This window comes from Strix aluco, chromosome 1 (genome assembly GCF_031877795.1).
Source record: "Strix aluco isolate bStrAlu1 chromosome 1, bStrAlu1.hap1, whole genome shotgun sequence".
NCBI classification, from domain to species: domain Eukaryota; kingdom Metazoa; phylum Chordata; class Aves; order Strigiformes; family Strigidae; genus Strix; species Strix aluco.
The window spans coordinates 52,126,916-52,141,219 of record NC_133931.1 but is presented as its reverse complement, the minus strand read 5'-3'; the positions used below and the strand labels follow the sequence as shown (position 1 = coordinate 52,141,219).

At 37.1% G+C, this 14,304-nt stretch overlaps 1 protein-coding gene across 6 annotated transcripts in view; it reads left to right on the top strand.

Annotated features, from left to right (window-relative positions):
* The window catches only part of MIB1 (MIB E3 ubiquitin protein ligase 1), an 82,519-nt gene extending 73,426 nt beyond the window's left edge, over positions 1-9,093 (top strand). For 4 of the 6 annotated variants that reach the window (XM_074820951.1, XM_074820958.1, XM_074820932.1 and 1 more), the window contains one exon: positions 3,446-9,093. In XM_074820951.1, the coding sequence (XP_074677052.1) occupies positions 3,446-3,586 (141 nt within the window). In that variant the 3' untranslated portion in view covers positions 3,587-9,093. Of the gene's footprint in view, positions 1-465; positions 643-3,445 lie in introns of all 6 variants that reach the window. The other 2 variants (XR_012622864.1, XM_074820941.1) reach the window with 2 other exon arrangements.
* The last annotated feature ends 5,211 nt before the right edge of the window (positions 9,094-14,304 follow it).

The window sequence follows — 14,304 nt, the reverse complement described above, 5'->3', positions numbered from 1 at the left end:
ACATGTCATTTTCTACTTGTATTTTCATATTTGGTTTTCATATTTGCAATAGTAAGAAAGATCTAATACTGGAATTCTTTGGGAATTCAAGTGCACTCTTTTGCTTTGAAATACCCTTTTGTCCAATAATTTATTTTAAATCAGTATAAAACTGAAGATTGTTCAATGCCTCTGACTACAAAGAGGTGGTTCTGGTCATTCTTGTGTGCATCTTCATTTGCGACTCTTTCATGTTTTCCTTAGTGTCTTTTCTGCTTAGTCTTGTGACAGGGCAAGTTATGAATCATACTTGTGAGTATCAAGTTGGATATGATTAAAATTAGTCATCTCGTCTTTTAAATTTGTGCTGGAAATGATGCACAGTATTCCGCTATAATTGTGTATTCTTTTGATTTGTGTTTTAACAGTTCAGTCTTCATCTTACATTGATATTTTTGTACTTAAAATTAATTTGTTCTCTTTCAGCAGGTATAATCCTATGTTTCAACTCATACCTTCAATGATAATCTAATATGTTAGTGCAGCAAGCTTTTAAAACCATTTCTGGTGCCAAGCAGAAGTGATGCTGATGTCAACAGAATCTCCCACATCTGATGACCACACCATTCTTCAGGGATTCCCTGAATGTGAACCCTTTTGACTGTAATTGCAATACCTTCATTCCATTTCATACATAATCACCATCATCTGTCTGATATCTTACGTATGTTCCTTCACCATACTTACATCACTTTCTTTCTCCTTAAAAATAAATTTATTTTGTCACTGTGCACCTGTATATTGTTGGAAAAACTGTTTTTAGAAATGAGGAATTGCTGTTTCAGGCAGTTTAAAATGCCTTGTTAGTGGTAAAAATTGATTTGAATTGCAAACCTAGTTATACTTAAAGGTATGATGAGCACTTTTTCAGACTACTTTTACTTATCCAAAGAAGTAATTCTCACACAGAACAAGTATAGTGCCTTTTTATGCCATTTGCTTTCATTCAAAAGATGGGAGTCAAATGTTTCATGTGGATAAAAAAAGTAGAGTGTGGTTTCACGCAGAGGATATTCTAACAAACTAATAGTACAATAGAAACAGATACTGCTTATTTCTGGCTGCTCTGGCACAAACTGGGTGTAAGGCATGCAGTGAACTTTCTTCCAGTGTAAAAGTGCGTATAAGCTGGTGGTTAAGTAATGAAAGCTCCTTGAAAGTTGGGTAAAACTCAGATGTTTAGGCTTGTATCCCACTGGGAAGCTGCTGATCTAATCTAGAAAATCCTTGTCAGAATAGAACTGCATAGCAAACAGGAAGTTTGGTTGTTCCTGCCAGCTGAATTCTCCTACTGTATGAAGTAACTTAAATGTTAAAATAGTATCATATTAAGAAATTAAATAGCTAATGTATTTTATATACTCTGCATTTGTACTAAGCAGGAGAAATTGGGCAATTTGCTAATGCTGCATGCAATTGCAGAAAAGATGTGTAAAAATGAAAATGTTAGGTTTTCTGTGCTTCACTGAATGAAACAATCAAAAATAATGGTGTTTGAACAGATTATTTTTTTTATTAGTTCTCAGTCCCTTGATGGATGTTTTCATTTTCAAATGATGGTGTGGCATTTGGAGAGAAACAGACCCTTGTAACTTCAGTAATTCTGACATTATATTTAGGCACAAAAGCAAATAATTACACTAAAAACATAGAATAAAGGCTACAAGTTTTTTCTCCAAAGGTAAGGTTCGGGTTTGCTTTGTCAATCCTTTGTCAAAGGGTGTCATGTCAGTACTACCAGGTTATAGACACTTGTCACGGGACAGCTATATATTAATTAGAAATAGCTGTTTGATATTTGAGGACTGTAGGTTACTGAAGGAAGAATGCTCTAATTGTCCCAGTGGGATGTGAAGGTGATGACTTGGTGTGAATGGAAAAATGAGCAGGACTGACTGACAGACAGTTGGTCTTTTGCAGATTTTTAGTTTGAGAGTGTTTTCTTACAGTACTGTGGAAATTCTGGCAAAGCTGGAGCACAGCATTTTTGGGGAGAGTGAAGGGGTTTTTTTAAATATAAATTGACATAGGGTTTTATCTGAAAGTTTTACATTCCTGCTAGCCCATTGTACTGGTATCCTGGAGATTAAAATAGGCGTTTGGCCAGATTCCATGCCACTTTAAACTCTGTATAAGCAGACTGCTGGTGAATTTTTTTGGTCTTCAACTAAGCTATCTACCCTAGGAGCCAATACCTATTGATAGAAGGTATGCTTTAAGGTTGTACTGAATAGGTTTCCTGCTATGGATTCTCTCTGCCATGAGATGAACAAACTGAAGTAAACCCCTGACCATGAGTATGGAAACAAGTCACAGGTGCAAGGTGGTGATAAAATGAATTTGCATTTGAAATATAAACCCTGTCAGTATTTCATATTATATGTGAGATCAACATTTATAAGTGTTAGATGTAAGTAGTGTGTCTCAGATCTGAGGACATCTTAAATTTGATTTGTTGGACTACAGAACGGTCTTAACAATTATCTGTTATAACATCTATTCATTTACTAACCTTTGACAAACTGTTATAAATGAAATCCTAATGTGGCTGCAGTATGTTTATGGTGAAGGAACATGCCTTACCAAAACTTCAATTTCTGCATGTGACAAAAGGTGAAGGACATTGTTCCTTAGTGGCTTGGTACAAAATGAACTTTGCTATTGAAGAACTTTTAGGACATCTTTTTTGGGCATTGGCTGTCACTTTAATGCTCAGCAATTAAAACTGATTTTAAAAGTTTGCTGTGCTACTGTTACAACTGAAGGTCACAGATCTATTAAATTGTTCTTCATTTGAAACTTGAGGTGTTCTTTTGGTTGAAAATCCAGATAACTTCCATGAACAAAGGCTGGAATTACCAGCATTGAATCTTTACATATAATATTGATCATGCAGCATTTTTATTACTTCTGTATGTGTTTAGTGCTTGGTGTTTAAAGGTAAGTATATGAATTATTAGGTAGCCTGAGAAGAAATTGGTAAATCATTACCCAAGCATTGTACACTGTGGTGTGTGTTCCCTGGAAGATTACATGACATTAAGGGGAACATTGCTGAAGAATGTCTTAATGTTGCAAACTTGGGTAATGATATTGAGAATGTGATGTCAACCTACTACTGGATTGTCTTTCTTAAAGGGATCATATTAGGAAAAAAGATACATAGGGGTTTTTTCATCTTGATGGGGTAGGAGAAGCCCAAATATTTTAAGTCAATGTGAAGTAAAAATGTGATTTAAAAAAAAAATTCTTAGCTTTCAGGTTAGTGGCAGGGTTATGCTATGGCAATGATCTGTTATGCCTAAGAAGGCATATTTATTGTTAAATTTCAATAATTTATATATTGCATATTTGATACTGTATCGCTACTGCCATTGACTGTGTAACCTGTCAAACTCTTTTACAGACTATGTGTCCTGTCTGTTTGGACCGTCTGAAGAATATGATCTTTCTTTGTGGCCATGGAACATGTCAACTCTGTGGAGACCGAATGAGTGAATGCCCTATATGCCGCAAAGCAATTGAACGAAGGATCCTTTTGTATTAAGTAGTGGAACCAATGTCTCTTATTAGCTTATGAAATAGTAAGGACATTTTGATGATTTAAATCTCCGTAAGTTTGAAAGGCAGTAAAGGGTTCTAATGAAAACATTTCTAATACTGTAGCATAGGTTCATTACATGATAGTTGTTTAAAGACTGTGAACACACCAAATAAGAGAACAGTATTTGAACAGTCAGCTTTTAGCTTTACCAGTAAACATCTAAGCCTGAAGCTATTAAAGCAGTCTTTTTTTTCCTTTTCTTTCTGTCTTCTTCTTCCCCTTAAAGTTTAAAGGGACAATCTTATTTTGGTTTCGTTCATGTTTTTTAATGTGTGTATCAGGTGTCAAGTGATGTAAGGGGGTTTTTTGTATTGTCAGTTAATATCAAATATAAATATTTAGCATTTTTTTTTTGGTTTATGCATTTCTGGACAATGTAGAAATTTCCTGTGACAGTTATGATTCACAATAATTCTGTCTTGAAATATACAATAATGCAAAACCAATACAAAGTGTATACACAGTAGTAATAAATATACTATTCCCATAAGATTGGACCTCAAAATACAATGTTATGGTAATTCTAACTTTATCATGCCCTTTGCTGAGGATGGATTGGGAAAGAAACGGTAAAAAGAAAAATCTAGTTTAGAAACATTATGTTCCCAAAACTGAACTTTAGTCTAACAGGTTCAAGCCAACTTAAATAGTGAACTTCTTCATTCTGCTAGCCACATAATTTTGTATGGTATTGCTTTTATCTTGACTGGAAAGGAAAACATGCGAGCAGTGGGTCAGCCGTTTCAGATGAGTGAATTTGATCGTTTGTAGAGGAACATATATATATATGTGGGGCCATTTAAAAAATTCTGGGTCTATGGATTAGGAAAAACTAGAGATTTTGCAAGATTTCCTCTCTTAAATTAGTTTTGTTTTCTCCAGGCAAACAGTATCAACAGCAAAAGAGAAGATTTAATATTGCTTATTCATCTAAGTTGGGTGTTAACACTAGGACTTATCTGTGAACATTACTGGGTAATACTGCAAATGAAGATACTGCTGACAGAGCAGTGAATTTTGTGAGTCATGCCTGGGTGAGTTGAAGTTTGCTGAAGGAGTTAGCTGTCACTGATGTGACAAAGAGGTGTTCCTGACTCCGAAAATGGTACTGTCAAGAACTGCAAACTATTAACATTTTGATAACAAGTACATCCTTCCATCTTTTTGCATGGAAGAAATTATGCTGATATAAGGATCTCCTGTAGCTAAAAGGAATGTGTGCTCACTCCTAAGTGTTTTGGCAGTTTTTTGAGTGCATAGTTCATGTAGCCTTTTGCCATTGTACAGACTTCATTTGGATGTGCTCTTTGCAGAACTATAAAAAAAAATCCATGCTGGAGTCATTTAGGTGCCTTACTTGCAGCTGAGATTAATTTCTCATTTAATTCTCATTGTGTATGTCAAAAAGGTGGAAAAAGGGATAGTTCAGAGGAAGATTCATGTAAGGATAAAGGTATAAAATTGTGATCTCTTTAGATAAAATATTCTCAGTCATTTGAAGCTTATGTTGATTTGCCAGAATTGTGCAAACATTGGCAGAAATCTCAGAAGAATGTTACTAGTAAACTGTAAAGATAGGTGAACTTTTAACCAGTAAGGTTTCAACGCTGAATAGAGTTTTCCAGGAAACAACTACAGTGTTATATGGGAAAAATGTATGTAGAGTGGCTTTTAACATAGCAAAGTTATGTAATACGCAGCCTTTCTATAGCCACCTTCAGTCCTGATCCAGAATTGCAAATGTTCGTCATTCTTTTCAGTAATTTTTCATTGGATACAATCTCAATCTGGAGTCGATATAGTAGTCTGTTTTATTTATATACTAGTAGTCATCTGTTCTCAGATAATCTGTGTGTCTGCCTTCACCAAATGAAATAGTCCTCCCTTTTCTTGCTTCTTGGGTTCCTATTCTAAAATACCAAAATTTCGAGGAGCTTTGGAAAGTTTTTGATATCAGGCTTTTTTTCAGTTCAGCATTTCACTATCTCCACTTAAGCTCTGAGTGCACCTGAGTGTTCATTGCAATTTTTATTTGGCCAATATGCATGTCACTAGGTCTGATTATTTTTTTGTAGTATGTTTGACAGCTACAGTATAGTAGGCTTCAGTTTCCTGTCAGTCTTCCTCTAAAAATAATTTTATAATAGGATGTGCTATTTGAAAATCCATTCTAAGTTTTAGCCTGTAATGTATCAGATGGTACCTTGGTTTCCTCTGGCTCTGGTAGACATTTTGAATATTGTGTCCTATTTATTTTTCAAGGGGACCTCTATAAACTGCTGTGAGCACAAAGGCAGGGCAGATTTCTTGTTGATAATGCAGCTCAAAACTGAAACCTCAGTATAGCAGTTGGGATTTTCCTAATTCTTCTTCACTGGACCAAGCCAGAAATACTTGAAAGTATTCCAACTTAGCATCATTTGAATAATTCAGCTGAGTAAAAACTGATCTAAAGCATCCTGGGTGGGAAACTGGAGTTGAATGTTAAATAGTCCTTGTCTGCAAGAGGCGCATATTGTAGCATAGATAGGCAAGTGCTCTGTTAGGCTTGTGCTTTTCAACAGGGAAGCTGCAAGTTACTTTATAACACTCAGTATTTGGATGCCTTCACAGTCCTATCGAAATAGAGACAATAACTGAAGGTGGTGTTCTAGGAGAAGCTATAGTCTTCTATACTGTAGTCACACCAGATGCATGTGACTGCATACAAGTTTGTGATTGGACTTGTTCGGCATTGCTGTGTGCCAGTTGAAATTAAATTATGTCAACTTGATGCTATTATGATGCCACGAGAAACAACTGAATTGGAAAAACTAGGTAAGCTAATAAACATGCTTGAATTATTAATATAGTCCACTTAGTAACAGGTGAAAGAGTCTTATATTGGGAAGGCTATACAGTGCTTGCCTTTCAAAAAACTTAATGAGGAAAAATGTTTGCAAATCCAGTATCATTTATGGAAATATTTAGATTCACACGCTGTCTTTGGATTCTGATGTAGAAGGTGGACTAGTGTTGCTGAGGTAGCTAGTAAATTCATTCACTCAATTTAGTCTGGTATCATCTGTGCAGTATGCACAGAGTGTGAATGTTTAATTGGATAACAAATAATCGAAGGATGAAAAACAGAAGCTCAGTTGGAAGCCAAAGGGATTTAACAAGTAGGAGAGTTGAGGATATGTCATTGTGCCTCTGTCTTCAGCAAAGATGAAAGTGTAAATCTCATTACTATTATTGGGGAGCAAAGTGAAAATTAGAAAAAAATCAGTAAGTCGTTTATCTCTTAATATACTGTAAAATCATAAAATGTAAAAGTTGCAATCTTTGATTATGAGTATCCCCCATTTGAAATTAAATTGAATGAAGTATCGTAGTTTGTTTCTTGAAACAATCAAGAAGGCACCTAATAATGTGTATTGTTAAGGTGTGAGGTGTGCCCAGATGTTTAAGTAAAATACTTTTTTTTTCCATTTAGTAAAATACATAAACGGTCACATCAGTACACAGTGATTTAAAGTATAAAGACAACCTAAGAGGCTAACAGAATATGCTAAATAGTTGTAGCTTCTTAACTTCTGTATAACTATGTTTGACTACTTTTTTCCCCAAACCTACTGTCTATCAATTACCCTGAGCTCATATGGCACTTCTCAAAATTTGGGCTATTATTACCTACTTTCCATTTGTTGAAATACTGTGTACTTGTCTGTTGGGGTTTGGAGGAACCCCTTTTTTGCTGAAGTGGATACTGAAACTTACACTGGCAAGATGATAAACAAGTTACTTTGTAAATGTGAAAGTTTGATTCAGAGGTGTTGTTCTTAACTTGGACTGGGTGAGAATATAGCAGATTTGCACAAGTACTTGTGCCTTGTTAGCATAGTCTTACAATCGGTATTTTAGCTTCTTTTAAAGACATGAAATGGTCTTCTAAAAATAATCTGATTTAAGTACTTGTTGTGTAGATATTTTCTAGAGATGAAGTTTTATGTATGCCTAATTATTTTTAGCAGTATTAATTGCAGTTTGTGTAAACACTAAATTGTTTGAAGAAGCTACTTTGAGCTAGTGATCTAAGCTTCCTCTACAAAATGTCAGAAACTTAATTTTACTCTTACAGTAGCAGCTGGTGAACTGAAGAGCCTATCCTGTTCTTTGTGCTGCATGGGTCAAGTTTTCACTTTAAAAAAAAAAAAAACACAAAACCAAAAACAAAACCAACAACACTACAATCTTAACTTTTAGCAGTGCTACCTCCTTTCTGTCAAAGTACTGAATTCTTCTCTAGTTGTTCTTTGTCTTTGGGAAGGGATGGGGAACACATCAGTTTTGTTTTGCTTCATCAGTTTTGATGTCCGAATACATTGCAAAAGTTTTTTTTTTTTACTGACTGTATAAATTACATACGATGGAAGTGTGTGATTTGCCACAATGTACATTGTATATCATCCTTGCATAAGTTGCTGGAATTCACACTATTGTCTTTTCATGCATTTCATAACTTTTTTTGTGTTGACAAGGCAAAACTGTTATCTGCAGAAGTTTTAGTATGTGCCATTTTTATACCTAAGCCTGTGGTAAATATGAAGGTTCTGACTCAGGGCTTTTTAACAACTTTAACACGTTCACAATATTCTTCAGCACATCTTGGAGAATAGTAGAGATTTAATGACTGTACAGTGCCTTGATAGAACTGTTGAATGGGCAGCAGCCATAGAGTCCTTACAGAATGCAAGTACCTTTTGAATCCAGTTAATGAGTTGATGTTAATATAATTGTAATATCCCTGTCATGGATTTATAAACTTGTATATACTTTCTGTAAAGGAAAACCAGCAAATTTAGGTATTAAGCTTTCTGAAAGTTGTTTGGATTGTTGCGCCTGTCATGGGGTTCTGAAGGATGTAGTATTCAAATTTAAAGAAGCAGCATTTGTGGCAAAAACAGCCGATAAAATGTTCTGTATGTGACATTTTTAGTGTGAGGGGAGAGGTCATTGTATAAACAAACATGTAAAAATACCTGCTTTACTCTGGCCCAGTAAGTCTTTTATAAGAGAGAGAGATAATCAGCAACAAATCTGTATGTTTGCATGCCATTTCATAGTTACAAAAATTTAAGTCTCATTTTGAGCTTCTAGGAAATACTTTCTTTGTCCCAAGCTTAGTGTCTTTATGACTGCAAACTAAACTATTCATGTTAGAAAACAGGTTTTACTCAACCACAGGAACATTTTTGCTTTTGTTGAAACCGACTTTGTATTTTCAGTAAATTGTAGATTTTGACATGACTGTTTATTGGAGGAATTTAAGGTTGTCTGTGTGAATGTAGTGGATTTCTGTATGCAGATAGCACTATATTATTGCTTTCATTAAAACTGCTTAGCAAGGTCTAAGCTTTTCAAAGGAAATGCTAATGTACTGTATGGTTAATAAAACTTATATAAAGATATATATTGACTTTTGCAAAAGCTTTGATTTAAAAGTGTAATTAGACTGAATTAATACTGATTTTTGTGCACACATCATTGGGAAGGGACTGGTGGCTCATTTGACTTCCTCCTTAGTTGTAGTGATGCTAGATGTCACCATGGAATTAGAAAATTGTATACCTGAACAAACGTTTGGTAACTGTTAGTTGTTGGCATATAATGTTTAAAAGCACACCAGACTTTATTGAGAAAGTTTGCAATCCAAACTTCAAAAAATTCTGATTCTTTACAAAGTATCCCTGAAGAGTGAGTTTATAGTGACATCAGAAATGCTATGTGCCTTTGAATTTCCCCCATACTCAAATATTCTTTAAGCAGCACAGTGGGAGTATGAAGAGTGGATTATGTTGTAGCAACAAAAAGGTTGATCTAAAATTTGTATCTATAGCATATGTGCAGTTTTTTCTGTAAATCCATAGTTCATATGCTGTTAAATTTATGTTAGACTCCGGGTTTACTTATAATTGAATGGCCTTTACAGATCTGGCTACATGAATGTCATCATTTAAAAATCTCCTGCCAGGTACAGTAACTCCATATTCTGACACAACAGTTGCTGCATCATAGTTTATACTTTCAGGATTCAATTTAATGAATGCATTCAAAAATATATGTAATGAAAGGCAACAAAATTAACAAAATTTAATGGCTTAGTGTTTTAATTTATCATAGTGTACAGGCAAAAAATGAATTGACAGAATAAAAGGTTCGTTGCTCGCTTTCTCAGTTTCTTTTCATTTTCTCAAGACTTGAACTTTGGTTTATATAACCGATTTGTATGAAAAACAGTATTTTCAGAGATGTTCTTTTAAACTTTTTATTTGAAAACAATGCAAATTGTCAAAATAGCCACTTGTTCTTTGCTTTGGGACTTAGAAACCGTTCACGTACTTCTCCATACCTGTTCATTGAAAGTGATGGGAACAGCATTGGCGTAGGTTTGACTTGGTCTCTGTGGTCTCTAGCGTTTCAGCCCCTAATGTTGGTCACAATGGAAACTGCTGGTTTTGTTGGTGTCTGATATGGATGTTTTTAGATTTTTGAGAAGGCTGCTTCATACTGTACAATATAATATACTTTATGTTATAATTATAATTAATCTCTGTATAATGCAGTTTGATGTTCTAACTAATTCCAGCTGTATCCAGTATGGAGCCATCCGTTTGTGACAGGGATGATGAAACTCCATGGAGATTTCCTTTGGATTTGACATTTAATTAAATGCAGAGGGTGCTTCTTCACAGGTAAACTCTGTTTCATTTAGGGCAGAAAAATTAGCAGCAGTATTTGAATGAAAAGCAATAACCTTCCTTTTCAGACTTGGTTTTCCACAATATGGGTAATTTGAGTTAGAAACAATATCACTGAAGAGCTTGTTCTTGTGCTTTGTGCAGCCCTGTTCAAGTCAACAAAGTAGCATGCATTGGAAAGCTTTTACCTTAAAGAATGAAGCCTATCAACTGTTCTTGATACTTTATGAAAAGGTTTGGGCTGAAAAATACTTTACGGATCTAAAGACTTTGTTCCCTTTGCAGTAATGTTGGTAGTATGTCCAGGCTCTTCAGGAGATAAGAAGTTGGGTTTTCTTTTTTTAAAAAAGCAGTCTTTAGAGAGTGATGCTATGATGGATTGAAGTAGTTTAAATTGTATTAGAAATCAAGAACTGTGCCAGCTGGTAATGTATAAGGTTTATTCTTGCACATAACAGTGCAAGACTTCAAGTTATAGGACATTTAATGCAAAATCTATTTCTTAGTTAGGATTTGTTGATGCTTACTTGCCTGCCCTAAAGAAGTTAATACAAAACTCAATTTCTGCAAAATTGCATAAAATCTGTAAAGTTCACTTGTGAAACTGTACTGACCCTTTGCAACACTATAACACCATTTCACTGAATTTTCCTTAAAAAATCTGAGGGAGGTAATCAGACAAACTGAAATCTGAGCCTCAGATTTCCCCAGTGACACTTGTGCATCCTAAAATGTATTTCTTCCACAAGGGGTCAGTAGCACCCTCTGTGACAAGTTGGTTTTTTTTAATATAAGCACAAAGCAAACAAGGGATAAGGATAGTGATGATTGCATTAATATGTGGGTGGACCAGACCTCACTTGTCCCCTTCTTCAAGCAGGCTAAGTATAATTAGCTTATTTGCTGACTTCAGTAAGCACCATATTCTATCCTCTGACTCTCATGTGACATGAACATTGCTACTATTGATTAGGGCAAAGTTCCAGTGGAGTGTTTACCTTTAGCTCTAGTTGAAAGTATTCATTTAGTCTAGCTTTTTTTCAAAAGCATGCAGTTGGAGCAGATAAACTACATGAGAGAGCTTGTCCAGTGGGCAGGGGAAAAGAATTCCTGTATGAGTGTCCCACATATTCTTAATGATAGCTACAGTCTCCCTAGATGGCTAGAGCTGATTAATTTTCCACCTTATAGTAACACAGTTTATAGTTAAATATGCTTTGAAGCCTATCAGTCTGCTCAGTGGAAGGAATGTCCAGCTTCTCAAGGCTTCCCTGAGTATGCAAGTTACTTGGAGGCAGAAGTTTGAAGTAACTCATTATCTTTCTACCAAGAGGCTGAACAGACCAGACAGCTATTCCCTAGACAAAAATTTCCAACCCTTGTACAAAAGTCATATTTCACAAGTAGTAATCCAACATGGTCAGTGTTGTTCAGGTTGGCACAGGTTCTCATGCTTGCTGAACTAACAAGGGACCTTCCTTAACCTTCATGTTTGCAAGTTATTCTTCTGTTTCGCATCTGTTACAGTTTTTGCATTTCATATCTTCAGTGCTTCCATCCCCCACTACTCAAGTCCTCCATTTCAATTCTTTCTGCATCCTTTTTTTTTGATAGCAGAAGTGTGTCCCTTCTTTCCTGATACATCCCTTCTCAATGTAGTTGTTTCCTCTGTTACACTGAGGTTGGCACAGTGCTTTGACATAAGCACAGTGAGGCCCTGTCCACTCTTAATTGCATGTACTGACAGGAGGAATTCCTGAATTCAGTCTTAGCAAAATTTTACAGTAACTTCTCAACATCCCTTATTTCTCTATGTTGGCAGTATCAGAAAGAGGTTTTGACTACCTCCTGAGGAAAGGGTAGGGGCAGTTCTTTTGGTCTAGCTACAACTGTTCTCAACCATATGAGGAAAATCAGAAATAAGTAAATGTTTCAGGATTGTTTGATTTTGTGGTTTGTGTTGGGGTTTTTTTCCTCCCATAAGCTGCCTGAAATTTTCATTGTATTTGTATTTCACGTTTGGTTTTTAGTGACAATTTAAGGTGCTTCTCGGAGAAACTCACTCGGGATGGAAGTTACTGTCTCCCAGTTGTGTATATCTTGCCCGCTTAAGTTGCCTGGAGGTAGTCTGTTCAGTCGGATCACTTGCAAGAGCAGGGGTTGTTTGCGAAGAGAAGGGTTCTGTTATTGGGCTTCTTGCTGCCTCTGTAGAGAAGCATGAAAAAGTTCTACCTCTTTGAATAAAGTAAATCTGAAACCACATTCCAAGTAATACTCTTCTACTAAGATTTCATAATCCCTACTGTGTATATGATCATAAGTTATCTTGTGATATTCTGTATGAAAGCTATATAAAATTGATGGCTACAAGCTCTTTAGGAGGGATAGACAAGGAAGGAGAGGTGGTGGGGTGGCGCTATATGTTAGGGACTGTTATGATTGCTTTGAGTACAAGTGTAGTGAAGACAGGGTACAGTGTCTTTGCGTTAGAATCGGGGGGAAGGCCAACAGAGCAGATGTTGTAGTAGGAGTCTATTATAGGCCGCCCACCCAGGACAGAGAGGTGGATGAAATATTCTATAGGCATTTAGGAGAAATCTCACGATCGCTTGCCCTTGTTCTTCTGGGAGGTTTTAACTTCCCAGACATCTCTGGAAATAAAACACAGCAGAGCGGGACCAGTCCCGGAGATTCCTGGAATGTGTGGGAGACAATTTCCTGAGGCAGCTGGTGAGAGAACCAACCAGAGAAGGTGCCCTGCTGGATCTCCTCTTTGTGAACAGAGAAGGACTGCCGACTAGGGCACAGCGATCACGAAATAATAGAGTTCTCTATTCTTAGAGAGGCCAGGAGAGGGGGCAGCAGAACTGACATCCTGGACTTCCAAAGGGCTGACTTTGACTTGTTTAGGCACCTGCTTGAAAGGATCCCTTGGGAGACGGTCCTGAAGGGTATAGGGGTGCAGGAAGGCTGGGTGCTCTTTAAGAAGGAAGTGTTAATGGCTCATGAGTAGGCGGTCCTCAGGTGCTGTAAGAGAAGCCAGCGACAGAGAAGACCATCCTGGCTAAACAGGGAGCTTTGGCTGCAACTCAGGGAGAAAAGGAGAGTTTACAGCTTTTGGAAGAAGGGGCTAGCCACTCACAGTGATTACAAAGAGGCTGTGAGGCTATGCAGGGTGGAAATCGGGAGGTCTAAAGCCCAGCTGGAAATTAATCTGGCTTCAGCAATCAAGGACAACAAGAAATGTTTCTATAAGAATGTGAGCAGCAAACGAAAGACCAGAGAGAGCCTCCATCCCCTGCTAGACGCAGGAGGAAACATGGTAACAAGTGATGAGAAGAAGGCTGAGGTGCTTAATGCCTTCTTTGCCTCAGTCTTTAATAACAAGACCAGTTGTACTGAGGGAATCCAGCCTCCTCAGCCAGAAGACAGAGACTGGGAGAACGACCCCCCCGCATTCCAGGAGGAGATAGTCAGTGACCTACTGCATCACATAGACACACACAAGTCTATGGGACTGGATGGGATACACCCAAGGGTGCTGAAGGAGCTGGCTGGGGTGCTCGCCAAGCCGCTTTCCATCATTTACCAGCAGTCCTGGCTGACCGGGGAGGTCCCAACAGGTTGGGAATTGGCCAATGTGACGCCCATCTATAAGAAGGGTCGGAAGGATGATCCGGGAAATTACAGGCCTGTCAGCTTGACTTCGGCGCCCGGGAAGCTGATGGAGCAGCTCATCCTGAGTACCATCATACAACACATGCGGGACAACCAGATGATCAGGCCCAGTCAGCATGGGTTTATGAAAGGCAGGTCCTGCTTCACAAACCTGATCTCCTCCTACGACAGGACAACCTGCTTATTGGATGAGGGAAAGGCTGTGGATGTTGTCTACCTTGACTTTAGTAAGGCCTTTGACAC